Here is a 13233-nt window from a genome sequence, read left to right as displayed (position 1 = left end):
CTGACCTTTCTAACACTGTGAGAATGTCGGTAATTAGAGTGATAATCATCAATACCCATATCCTGCGTATGATCCTTACATGAAAACAAGTATCAAAGATAGGTTTTATTTGGGCACTACAAAACATTCAGATAACTGAAAGTTTACTTAAAAATTATATTGTGAACTTTCCAAGCATGTGGAAAAAACTATATTTCACTTAAATACTGTGTATGCATTACAGGTACTTGGCAGCATGTTCACGTATGACTGTGTGAATCAGTCATTATCAATTACTCATTCGTTCATTCGTCGTAGACAAATGACACTGAAAAATTATTATGTGCCAGACACTACCCATTACGCAAAAAGGACGTGGTTTTTATGGTTAAAGGTTAAGCTCTCCATGCCTTTATACAAAACATAGCCTTTGTTCTGTCACACCTTCAGGTTATTTAAATGACCATGATGCTGTCACCAAGGCAATCCAAGAAGCTCGGCAGATGAAGGAGCAGCTTCGGCGGGAGCAACAGGTGCTTGATGGGAAGGTGGCTGTTGTGAATAGTCTAGGTCTCAATAACTGCCGGACAGAAAAGGTTAGTTCATAAAAGATCTGACTTTCCAAAACTACTTCCGTTGCCTGAAAGCTTTTCTCCTTTGTTTTCTCACCTCACCATCCTCAGAATGATGCTTCTCCCTCCTTTTCCCCCCACTCTGTCAATACAGAAAAATCTCCATGCCCATCCTAATCAAAACCATCTGCAAATGAGAAGAGTTATAATTCTCTTCTATCCATGTCCAAACTTTATTGACAATTAATATCCCCCTGTCTGCCATCTGTTTGCATTAAAATGGAATGGCATTTGAAATATTTGAGTCTGAGTGAAAGTTTTGCTCTACAGAGATGCTTAACTTGTATTTGGGGATGAGCTGGATTTGAAAATCCTGAATCTTCTTTAATCAGCATAAGCTTGGATGATACCCAAGCTCACAGTCTAAGTAACTAGGATCCTGAGCTTGTCATAATATGTTTCCACTGCAAAGCACGGTCAAGTTTTAGATGACCGCACAGTTAGAAATTCTGACTTTATTATAAAACAAAATGTGCTTTTTAAAACTTGGACATTGTCGTTATGCCTAAGCCCAGTGAAACTTCTGAACTCATCTGAGATACATTAATTTCAAATTCTTGTGTCTAAGCTGCATGGTATTTTATTCAGAAAAATATTATGTTATTATAGAATGCTCAGAGAGATGTACTTATGTTGGTAATATGTGATTTATTTTGAATTGAAATTTTAAAATATTACCGAGTCTCCTTTTCACAATTCTATAGCTAAAGAGACACGGTAAATAAGAGGAAAAAAAAATGATCAGCTACTTAGCAACTTGAAAGTTAACCGTCATGGGAAGCTTGTGAGTCAAACAGTATTGTCCAGAATGAGCAGATTGTTAATTTGATAGCTTTCTGGTTTCCCAGGTTTTATATGGAATTTGATGTGCAATCTCTAAGCTCACAATCTGCATAGCGAAAGTGAAATATATGTGTGATCCTGTCACAACTGTACTTTTCCTCTGGTCCAAACATGGGTCAAAAGGATGGGGAAATGATTTTAATTCTGCTCCATTCCTGGAGGGGAGAGCAAAGCATGGTTAGGTACACATCCCTTGCAGTCACACAACATAACAAGAGCGACATTGGTGCAGCAAGAAGGACACAAAATTTTTCTAGCTAAGCACCAGAAGGGAAGGGGGAAAAGCAACGTGACAGCTCTAAGAAGGAATGATAGCAAGCATGAAGGAATTTATATTCAAATATTTAAACATTCTTGAAAGGATGCTTGAACAGAAATTCCTTTTCTCTGCTCCCCATGTAGAAATGAGTTTAACACTCAGCCAGATGCTAATGCGAAGTGACTCAAGCTATTCCTCGCAAGCATAGCTAAATTGCCGTTATTTGTTAAGCGCATTGAATTCAGCTGTGGATACAGCAGTTGGTTGCATTCAGCAAGCATCTGTACCCTTTTTTTTTTTTAATCCTCCAAAGCAGAGACAACTCTACCTATCTCCCCCCTCTCCTCCCCTGTGCTGGCTGGGAATTGTCAAGTGACAACCGACCAAATCCTTTTGGACAGGAAGCCTTCATCCTGAGTTCTATATACTTGCAAAACAGGCCTTGTGGTTGGATCAGGGAGCCCATTAAAAGCACTTTGATGGTATGGAAATTCATCTTCATGAAGCTCCTAGGCCCCTAAGCAGCATGCTGTTTAGCTGTGGTTACAGATCAGTCATTCAGATCGGAGGGCAATAATTGTGCTGACGGCTTGTAAGGCAATGGAAGTACATAAAATAATCCTGGGCCCTCCACCATGGCACTGCGAGTTAATCTTCTCTAATACAGATCAGCTGTTGTTCTAACACATGACTTTATGCCGGCTCCAGTGACTCTGCTCAGCCTTTTGATTAAGTAACAGGAGTGGAGCCATCTGCATTCACTTTACTCCATAGTTGTCCATTGTTAGGGAACTTTATTTCCACTTCTCGTTCCACTTGTTCCAAGCATACTTTATCTCTCTGATTAGCACCTTCTCTATTTGCGCTGCAGGAGTGAGAGTTGCCTCTTGTTGAAAGCTACTGCCTTCAGTGTTCCTTTCTCTTTCGTAGAATTAGAACTTTTTAGAAATCTGTTTTTGAAGTAATACCTGCCAAAATCTGTTGGCCAATTAAGATATCTCCAGTCCCAAGAATGTTGTCCTTCCCAGATCTCTTCACCGTGCCCTTTCAGTGCGACTGAGTTATGTCATCAGCAACAGTCTTGTATTTTTATGTTTTTTTTAAGTGAAAATCTTAAAATAGGAAAGTGAAACAGTTCCATTATTATAATAGCATGGCAAACTTTTGTAAGGTGTAAGTAAATATTTTCAGCAGACGACTCTGAATGACTCCTTGGTACCTGACAGTGAAAGTGTGATTTTTGAAGCTCTCCCGAGAAGCAGGTATTAACTGTGCTTGCCCTTTCCTATTGAACTAGCTTGCTTGTCATTTCTACAATATTAATGATTGATCTATGTGCAACTCCTGGGAATGCGATAATGTCAAATTTATGTTCTTTAATTAATACCTGCTGTGTGTGGGGGGTGGTATTATGTACTTGAACAAAAAAGTATGTTCTCTGCCTTTATGACGTATATGGTTTAAATCAAATTATTATTTTGACTGTCAGTCATGGCACCTTTATGTTTGTGAGCCTACTTATAGGAAGTGAATAAAGGCCCCACCCATTTTCTTTGGTATATCAGATCGATTCTGTACCTGAGTTGACAAAGGTGGCTGCTTATTCTTCCACATAAAGTGACATCACTTTGCCATCCCGTTGTTAATTTCCTAATACCTACCTTTTTAATAGATTTTTATATTTGCCTGGCTTTATCCATGGCCAAAGCATAGGTAGATGAGTAGTTGGTTTGGAATTTTGCTTCCGTTTGAAAGACATAAACAGAATAGATGGTAAATTTCTGCACTGTATCATACCATTTGAATCCCAAAAGGACATTTCTCTCACTAAAGCAATATTCCCAATTTCCAAAACCCGGAAAGTATGGGAGATGTAAGGAGAGGGGGAGATAAAAGAAAAAAAGAGAGAAAGGATCTGGGAGAAAGGAAAGGGGAAAAGAGAAGAAATCCAGCCTGGTGCTCTCATCTGTCCAAAAGGTGATTAGCACAACCTGAGACCCAGATAGTTGGAATCCGCAGTGCAGATCTGTTTTCTTGAGTACGCAAACCTTATACACAGAAACTTTTCTCCACATTTCAAATGACCAACATGGTTGTCCCAAGTAGAGAGTCGTAATTCTGAAAAGCTGTAATTGGTAGTAAAAACAATTAGAGGTGTGAAGATAGGGACAAATGTTTTCTAGTAATATGCACCAAAACACATAATGAAAGTCATTTTTACTAAAACACATTTTAATTGAAGACTTCTAAAAGATTTTTCATTTTTTACTTTTCTTGGAAGTGTGTCAACATACCCAAAAACTGTGTATGTCAGGTTTCTTGGAAACTCTGGGACACAGTGTTATTTATAATTGTCATTTCAGGTTAATTATAGCCTGATTGCATATTCGGATAATGTTATCTTTTATCACATAGCTCTTCACAGATTAGTGTTATGGATGAATAAAAAATCTTCTCAGGTAGAAAGAATCAGAAAGACTCTCATACATTTGGCTTGTCAAAACCACCTGCTTTGCTTCATTAACACCCGCCTGGCACAGTCTTGACCATATGATCAACTGCATACTCAGGTTCTGACCTTGTGTTTGAAGGTAGCCATAGTTAAGAGGGAATCATAAAGTCCTCAGTTTTTGTCCTGATACCACTAGGCAGTACTAGTATAATAGAAACCCAATGCACTTGAAATAGTGCAGAAATTTCCAGAAATTTCCTTGCTTATTTCCCTCACCCCCAATGTAGTTAACCTAGGAGAATGATGCCTATGCTGTGGTATTTGGTAGACATGTGTTTCATTACATGCATCAAGAAGTCTAAACACAATAGCTTCAACAAATAATGATTCATTTTTAACACATAATGAAGTTCTGGAGTGGGCAGTTCATGGTGTTAGTTTATCAGCTCAGCAATGTCAGGGTTGAAATCTCTGTGATTTGCTTAGTTTTTCCCTTAGTGTCATAAACTGGTGCTCTACCTACAACCATGCCAGCTCAGGAAGGAGAAGGAGTTTTCTCTTTGCTCTTTTCAGGCCTCTTTCGCATAGAGATGTTTTTCCTCCCTCCTTCATTCACATTGGAGTGTTTCTTACGTTATTCACATAGAGATGTTTCACTGCACCCCTGAAGCTGACTTCCACAAACATCTCATTTGGGTAGAAATGGTCCTACGCACTCCTTTAAGACAATTACTGGTCAAAGGAAGAGAACTTGCCTTAAGTTTACCAGAAATGAAATTTTGGAACAGAATTAGAGACCTTATCCTCCTAGAGAGCAAGGGATATCTTAAGATGAAAGATTATGTTGACAGAGAAGAAAGGACCAGAATGGCTATTGAGTAAGAAAAGGCCATTGAAAGCCACAGCTGCATTATAAAAATATCAAAGCTCTCAAACATTTTCTTTATAAAACCTGTTTGTTTTCATTATATTATATTTGTGGTCATCTAACTACTTTTGCTCTTGTGCCATTACATGTCCCCAGGGCCTCATACCTTGTCTGTGGTCCGTAAAGAATTAAGTCGCACATAAGCATGTGCACACACATACATGAAAACGTTGCTTAGGTGACAGGTTAAACCAATGAATATGTGTTCTCACACATGCTTTCTACATGTTAAGGCCAACTGTGGTCCTACTTTCATATATAAAATTGATGCCACTCACAAAAATAAACCTACAGATGTGTGCATCTGTTTTTTAAGGTAGAGAATTTATCCACCAAGCAAACATTAATTGCCTACAGTGTACTTGAAATCTAAATGCCTACCCATGCTATGAATTCATCTATTACTCCAAATAATAATACCTGGCAAAATGCCTTACTTTTCCTTCTGAGGTTCTGTGAACATTCATTGCAAATTTCCATAGAATAAGGTGAAAATTTAGCAAATAAAAGGTATATTTTAAACAATACTTTATTCAATAACAATGGCAGTTTCTCTTTCACTTGTCAGTCATACTCATGAGAAGCCTTTCCAAATATCATATGGACTAATTTGTAAACAGAGGTTAATTTTTATAACCCTGGCACTTGGAAACTTCCATTACAACCTCCTCTTTTTCTGCTATTGTCAACTTCTTTCTTTCCCTTTAACGGAGTGCCAAACATGAAATGACAGTGGCCAATGTTGACTTAATGTGGATGTTTAATAATGAAAAAAAGTGTGTCAGTCCCAGCATTAGTTACAAATGGCAGTAAGTGTATCGGATGGCAGGCCTGTAATAATTTTACATCCATCATTCTTTCCTGATGCTTCGCTGGCCATCTGATGGATGGGGCCAGCAGTGTTAACTCTTCAGAAACTGACACAGTGTATCTAGTTCAGCATTATCTAACACATGCTCCTTCCCTTAGATAAGGACAAGGCATGTGAGGAATTGTGAATTACAGGTTACGCTTTGAAAAAGTGACTGTGAAGGAACTCATGCGTCTGTGTTCAGTGGAAGATACTGCAATTAATTAATGATTTATGGATGGCTTTTGTAGATGTTGCCTTTAGTCAAAATGAATTAGAGAAGTCAAATTAGAACCAGCTATTTCAGTGGTTAGAGGAAAAAAATCACGAAGGAGAAAGGCATGTTAGGTAAATCCTGCATGAGGAAGTGAGATAGATCATCACCGCACCCTGGCAAAGCAGGAGCTTTTTACCTGGGGGTCGGGGGTGAGGGGGGCGCCAAGTTGTGTGTGAGCACGCATGTGTGATTTTTAAAAAGCTCCCCAACTTTTAAGTCTGCTGGTTGGAATTTGTCTAGGAAAAACTACAGTAACACAAGTTATTAATAGTATTTCTTTATAAAAGTATAATTTTTTAATCTCTACATTTGCATATTAATTATTCCATGACTTTAAAAGATACATAAAATCTGATGTTGAATGCTTGCTTTTTTTTATAATTAGAGGCGCTACTCTGAAAATTTATATAAAATGGATAGGGAACTGCTTTCTAGGCAACTGATTATTAGGAAATCTAGACCAGCTTTTTATGTGCAAGTTGGCATTTGATCCTTAGGTTTTCTTTTCTTTTGTTTTTCATTCATAAAACCTTCTTAATTCTGAGTGTCTTAGCTAGGGAACACTTCTTATGGGACAGGAGGGGAGAGGAAAACCCCTTAGTGAATATTATCAGCACAGAGCAGCCAGTTTTCAAAGACCATGACAAAAAGGCGAATAGGTATTATGTCATCACCCATCCATCACTCTATATGTCAGCCTTTCAATAATTCCAATCGACATTCTCGACAGGCTGGTGCAAGTTAAAGGGGCTGTTTGTTTCTAGAAATTGAGTATGGGCTGTCTATAGCCTTTTGTTCCAGATGGTTTTCTTCTGTGTCTTTTCATTTCTTTCTTTTTTCTTTCTTTTCTTTTTGGGGGTATTTAATTGAAATACATGCCGAGTTTGCAGACTGCAAAGATCAGAGCTGTTTTCGTCCAGCAGTGGTAACTATGCATTAAACATTTTGATTTGTTTGAGCTTGAAGTTTAGTCCTTTTTTGCCATTTGCTTCATGGAGTTTGTGTATATTTACAGCCTCTGCATTTAATGGCCACATGCCTTATTTTCACAGATGGCCAGTGGAAGACTTTTTCTTTCTCTTAGTATAGCCCGCTTTCAGTTTTGCTACATTTGTCACAGTGCCACAACTTGCAGCTAGCAAGTGCCCACGCTTGGTGGGGAGCAATTATGGTGTGAGTTTTTAAGGAGCTTTTTAAAGGTTTTTTTTTCCAGTAAACTTTTTATGGTTTAATTTTCAAGCCTAGAAAAGCTGTGCATGTTTTCAAACAGAGAGTCTTGTGTTCTTTACATCATTCTGGTAGAGGGGTTAGTGCAGGATGGTCCAATAAAATGAGACACACAGGGCATGCCAAATTGGGCTTTCGGATAGACACCCACAGGCCTCTCTGATGATTGAAATTGTCTGTGCATTTAAAGACATGATAGGCTTACAATAGTATTCCTGAAAAAAGCAAGTTTGAAAACACCATGTAGAGAACGATCTAGATATTTTTAAAGTATATTTCTATGTTGCATGTTAAAAAGGCTAGAAGAATAATACGCAGTAGTCATGCCAAGGTGATGGGGTTGTAAATTGACATACATGTGCCCACATTTCCATTTTTCCTAATTCCCATAAGGAAAGTAAGAATCACTTTTGTTGTTGGACCAGACATTTTCTTTTTATATAAAAAAAAAATCTGTTAAGAATGGTCTTTCCTTCTTTTCTCCCTTGGTCCTTTCCTCATCCCCAAGATGGAATAGTCATCTTAGAGACATTTAAACATTAAAGCACTGAAATGATACAGACGTTTGTTTTTTTCAGTTACCTTCTTATATTTACTAGATGTGTTATATTCTCTATTGTCGTGTATTGCAAACTACCAAATCAGATTAAAAATTATGAGGAAAATGTTCTGAATTTAGCATGTATTTCAAGGATCTCCTTGATCTTTTCAATCATAGCTCTTCTCTTTTTTTTTCCCCACAAATGAGAAAGACTTGTTTATGAGTCATAGGAATAATAATGGCTACTGATGTTTATGTTGTGCTTTACCCTTTCCCAAGTGATTTCACATCAGCTTTCAGTCTCATACTGTAATATGAGCAGAACAGTATTCCATCTTTATTTTAAAAATAAAAATGAGGAGCGCCTGGGTGGCTCAGTCGGTTAAGCGTCGGACTTCAGCTCAGATCATGATCTCATGGCTTGTGAGTTGGGCCCTGCGTCAGGCTCTGTGCTGACAACTCAGAGCCTGGAGCCTGCTTTGGATTCTGTGTCTCCCTCTCTCTCTCTCTGACCCTCCCCCGCTCATGCTCTGTCTCTCTCAGTCTCTCAAAAATAAATCTGAACATTAAAAAAATTTTAATTAAGAATAAAAATGAGATTGGAGATTACAGGAATTCCAGTGGAAGGTCAGTTTTTAAACCAAGGTCTTATGGCTTGAAGTTCAGTCTGTCTTCTAATGGACTGGGCTGAAGAAGTTCAAGAAAGTACCCCTGCCTGATGATTAGCTCCTGGGCCAGTGTTGGTCATGTGTATTATGTAGTATGATTTGAGGCTTTATTAAAAAATCTAATTTAAGGGACGCCTGGGTGGCTCAGTCGGTTAAGAGTCCGGCTTCGGCTCAGGTCATGATCTCGTGGTTTTTGAGTTCGAGCCCTGCGTGAGGCTCTGTGCTGACAGCTCGGAGCCTGGAGCCTGCTTCAGATTCTGTGTCTCCTCCTCTCTCTGCCTCTCCCCCGCTCATGCTCTGTCTCTCTGTGTCTCTCAATAATAGATCAACTTGAAAAAAAAATCTCCTTTAAGCAACCACCATCTCCACAATTCATACATTGTTCTTCCAACTACTTTGTTTTTCCTGTGTCAGCTCCCTTCCTGGGTCTCTCTTCCTCCACCGCACACAAGAGGAGGAGCAAAGAAAACAAAAAGAACATGCTCCATCTTATTTATTTTGCTTCTCATAAGCAGTGCTGATAAAACATGTGAGGTTGTAGCTGTTTATTAAATTGAAATTTTAAATATCCATTCTAATCTGTATTTTTTCTCTCCCTTCCCTTGAAACAACCACAGATAATTGAAAAGTGAACAATAACTCCGATGTGCCCGTTTCTATTTGTCAGACCCAGCCTTTCTGGACCAAGCCATGACTCTTTCCGATAGTCCAATTGTATTTATTTAACTGAGGTAACTACTGGCTACTGAGGCTACATTCATAAGAATGCTAGCAGTTTTATAGCTTTTATTCCATGAAGTGGAAAAATGAAAGAGAAAAATTCTGTCTGTACGTTTCTGTATCTCAATAACTGAGTTATCCATTGTTTATAGAATAATTAATATAAGACAATATTCAGGTTTTGTGTTTACATCTATGCTGCCCTCCCACCTACCAGACATCCTGTGTCAGTTATAAATTCTATTATTTTTCTTTGTTGGCCTCCTGTTTTTCTCATGTTAACCCTTTTGATTTAACTCGATGTGCACAGTGTCTATATCTGCCCTGCTTTGAAATATAACAAAGTCTTTTTTTTTTTAGATTTTGGTTGGATGCTGACCACATACACAAACATTTGAAAACTTGAGTCTTAGTTTTTTTCTTCTTCTGCCTTCTCTCCTCCACATGTACACACCATAAACACAACTGTGACAAATAAGCCAGGGCCAATATTTTGCCATGGCAGTGTTCCTGTGTACCTTCTTTGTGACTGATTTGTTTTCTGCAGATTGCTTTGAGTGGCCTTTTTGTGCGTTACACCCCCAGGCCTCAGCACCTTCTGCCTCTCTCTGGCAGCACCTTCTTCCTCTCTCCTTAAAACTTACTCAGTTTTAAGGACTAAATTAGCAATGTTGAATTTGGGTACATAAGTGTGTCTTTCACAAAGTACCTGAATCAGTAAGTCTGATTGCTATTTGACAGTCTCTTCACAAAATATACCTCAATAACTCAAGGTTTTTTCATAATTTGCAATATCTTCCTTGACTATAATAGAATGATTGTAGGTTTCTCCATTATAAGTGGAGTGCCCTTAAGTTTTGAAACTTAAAAACTTTTAAGAAACTGTCATTTATGGATAGAGAAAATATTTATAGTTTTATACATTGGTCGCATTGTTTTAGTTTTATTTTAGGGAGTGTCCAGAAAAGTAGGATGTAGAATTGAAGGTTTGAAAGAAAATGAAAAGGCCTTGAATCCAACCTGTCATCTGATGTTGCGTTTCCTCTTCCATATTTTTAATATGGTAGGCAGGTGGTCATATGGCCCATACTTGAAAATCTCCAGAAAGGGGATTTTTTTTTACATCTTGAGCAGCTCATTTAATGGACAGAGACTTGTGACTATTAGACAACTCTTTGTGGTTCATTATCTTTCACCTGATAACTTAAAACCATTGGTCAGTGTTGTATCTCTTGACTACGTATGACCAAATTCTATCCCTTTCTCACAATACCAGGCCTTGATTTTTTTTAAAATAAGTTAATTCTTAAGATATTTAAAGACTGATGTTTTTGATCTGCTCTTCCCACCTCATTCAACTTTCTTTTTCATTGGCCCCATGCAACTTCTCCAGCATGACAATAAGGGCATTGATAGGAACATAATCCAAAGCCCAAAATATTATGGCCATCGAGCATCATGGTCTACATTCTAATTCCTATAGAAAAATAAACTGAAGTCGTTATAACGTTGTTTTTGTTACTGAATCCATACTCGTTTTTTATTGTCACTACATCCTCTACTAATTGCTCTTAGCTAATTTTTATAACCATCAGCTCTGTCTTTTCTGGAATATCCATTAACTGCTCAGGTCATTGTTCCTCAGATTTCTCTCTTCTTTCATGAAAAACAGAATTATTTGTCATTAGCTTTCTAATATTTCTCATACTTTAAAACCAATTATTTAAAAATCATAAATCTGCATTCATCAATTCCATCTACAAGTCTTGGAAAATTATTCATGTATATTAAGACTTGAGTACATACTAACTGTGTTTCCTTCAAAACCATTCCATCTACAACTTCACAATACTTTTTAAAGAAAATTTGATCTGCCAGTACATTTCAATTCGATCAGATTGCCTGATGAAACTAAGTTTCTAAGAAATGTAGCTAAAATATTTATTTGGGTAAATATTTATTAAAATGAATACTTAGCTTCAGGAAACATTTCATGAAGATGGCTACCAAATTTCATAAAAGGAAATTAGACTGTGGAACAAAATTATGTGTTCTGATGTGTGATTTTCTCCACTAGGGGAATCTCTGAATTTAGAAAAAGAAAGCATCAAGATTAGATAAGGCTGATTTTGTAGATGACTAGATTGGAGGACATTTATGGACCTTTCCAACCCCTTTGCTCACATATCTCTATGATTGATTCTCTGATGGAGAAAATGATTGGAAAATATTCCTAAGGAATACCAGATTTCAGAGTATCAACGTGTCTGGGAATATCCTAGTGGATACATTTACATTTGGCCAGAGTAAAATTAGTGAGTGATTTCTTCAATTTGCATTTTTGTTAGTCTTGGAGAGAAGTGTGTGTGTGTGTGTGTGTGTGTGTGTGTGTGTGTTAGAGAGAGAGAGTGAGAGGGAGAAAGAGAGAGTATGTATTTGTATATAATTTATATACAATTTGCAAGAAAGCCTTTTCTGCCATTTGTGCTGTTAGATTATGTGGGTGGATGGTTATTTTTTACAAAAACAGTGTTCTCAGTAAGCAAGGGTGAAACTGAAAGGTTGAGGGGATAGACATATGCATTATTTCTTTATATTTTACTTAAGCTTATGAGAAAAATCTCCAACTGATAAATCATTATGACATTATAAATAATCTTTCATCTTCTTTGGTGGTCTGTGAGGCTCACATAATTGGAGGGTTAAAAACCTTTTTTGTTTCGTTCTTCCTCCTGTGTCATTAGTATAGAAGTAGACCGTAAAAAAAAAAAGTGCAGCCAGAAGGGGTTTAACTGTTACTGAGTCAACATTTGACAGTCACACTCTATTCTGTCATTTCATGCATGTGCTTTTTATGAGTTTTATAGCTTTGTGAGCTTTATTTCAGGGATGTCCATTATGATAGCTGATCCACAGCCCATCTCTTTCTGTCTATGTGTGTCTGCTGGGGAGCAAAGCTCATCACCTTATATGAATCCCAATTTCAAGGAGTAATAGAAGAACCATTTACTCATGCATTGTTTAATTTTGGATTAGGTAACTAAGGAAATATTCACCACCTCTTAAAATGGAGTTTTCGCGGGGTTTTTTGTTTTGTCTTGACTGCTCTGTGAAATACCAAAACAGGATGTTCATTTGAGCCTTCATAAATGGCAAATTTTTAATTATTTTCTGTATAAGTTGAAGTAATGGAATAGGAGAAAATTTCAATTTAAGTATGTACTAGACTTATAAGCCATCATGCCTGACCATCAATTGGAAAATAAAAAAGATTAAATACATCATTGTAGATGATGGACAAGAGGAATGAAAAAAAATCTCAATAATTTTTAGAGTTGTTACCAAAATTCTTCTTTTAAATGAGTACTTGTCCACTGCTCTAGCCATAGAAAATAAAAGACCCTGGGGTGCCTGGGTGGCTCAGTCGGTTAGGCAGCCAACTTCGGCTCAGGTCATGATCTCACGGTCCATGAGTTCGAGCCCCGCATTGGGCTGTGTGCTGACAGCTCAGAGCCTGGAGCCCGTTTCGGATTCTGTGTCTCCCTCTCTTTCTGCCCCTCCCCTGTTCATGCTCTGTCTCTCTCAGTCTCAAAAATAAACGTTAAAAAAAAATTAAAAAAAAAAATAAAAGAAAAGATCATAACCATGACAAGTTATTTAATACTGATATTGAACTATTCCTGTAAATCATACATGCTAGAAAGAATCTTTATTTTTTCAATTTCCGTCGTTGACTTTTTTCCCTAATATTAAAAGCATATATATCTTCATTTTTTAAGCTGATGAGAATCTATTGTTATATTTAAACCCCATTTTAGGGTTTCTGGGACTCAGAGAGGATAATTGATTTGTCTAAA

At 37.4% G+C, this 13233-nt stretch overlaps 1 protein-coding gene across 6 annotated transcripts in view; it reads left to right on the top strand.

Moving 5' to 3' along the window:
* SOX5 (SRY-box transcription factor 5) overlaps nt 1-13233 on the top strand; it is a 1010647-nt gene that overhangs the window by 981388 nt on the left and 16026 nt on the right. For all 6 annotated transcript variants that reach the window (XM_043564662.1, XM_043564665.1, XM_043564659.1 and 3 more), the window contains one exon: nt 430-575. In XM_043564662.1, the coding sequence (XP_043420597.1) occupies nt 430-575 (146 nt within the window). The remainder of the gene's footprint in view (nt 1-429; nt 576-13233) is intronic.

This window comes from Prionailurus bengalensis, chromosome B4 (genome assembly GCF_016509475.1).
Source record: "Prionailurus bengalensis isolate Pbe53 chromosome B4, Fcat_Pben_1.1_paternal_pri, whole genome shotgun sequence".
NCBI classification, from domain to species: Eukaryota; Metazoa; Chordata; class Mammalia; order Carnivora; family Felidae; genus Prionailurus; species Prionailurus bengalensis.
This window is presented reverse-complemented; position numbering and strand designations above follow the sequence as displayed.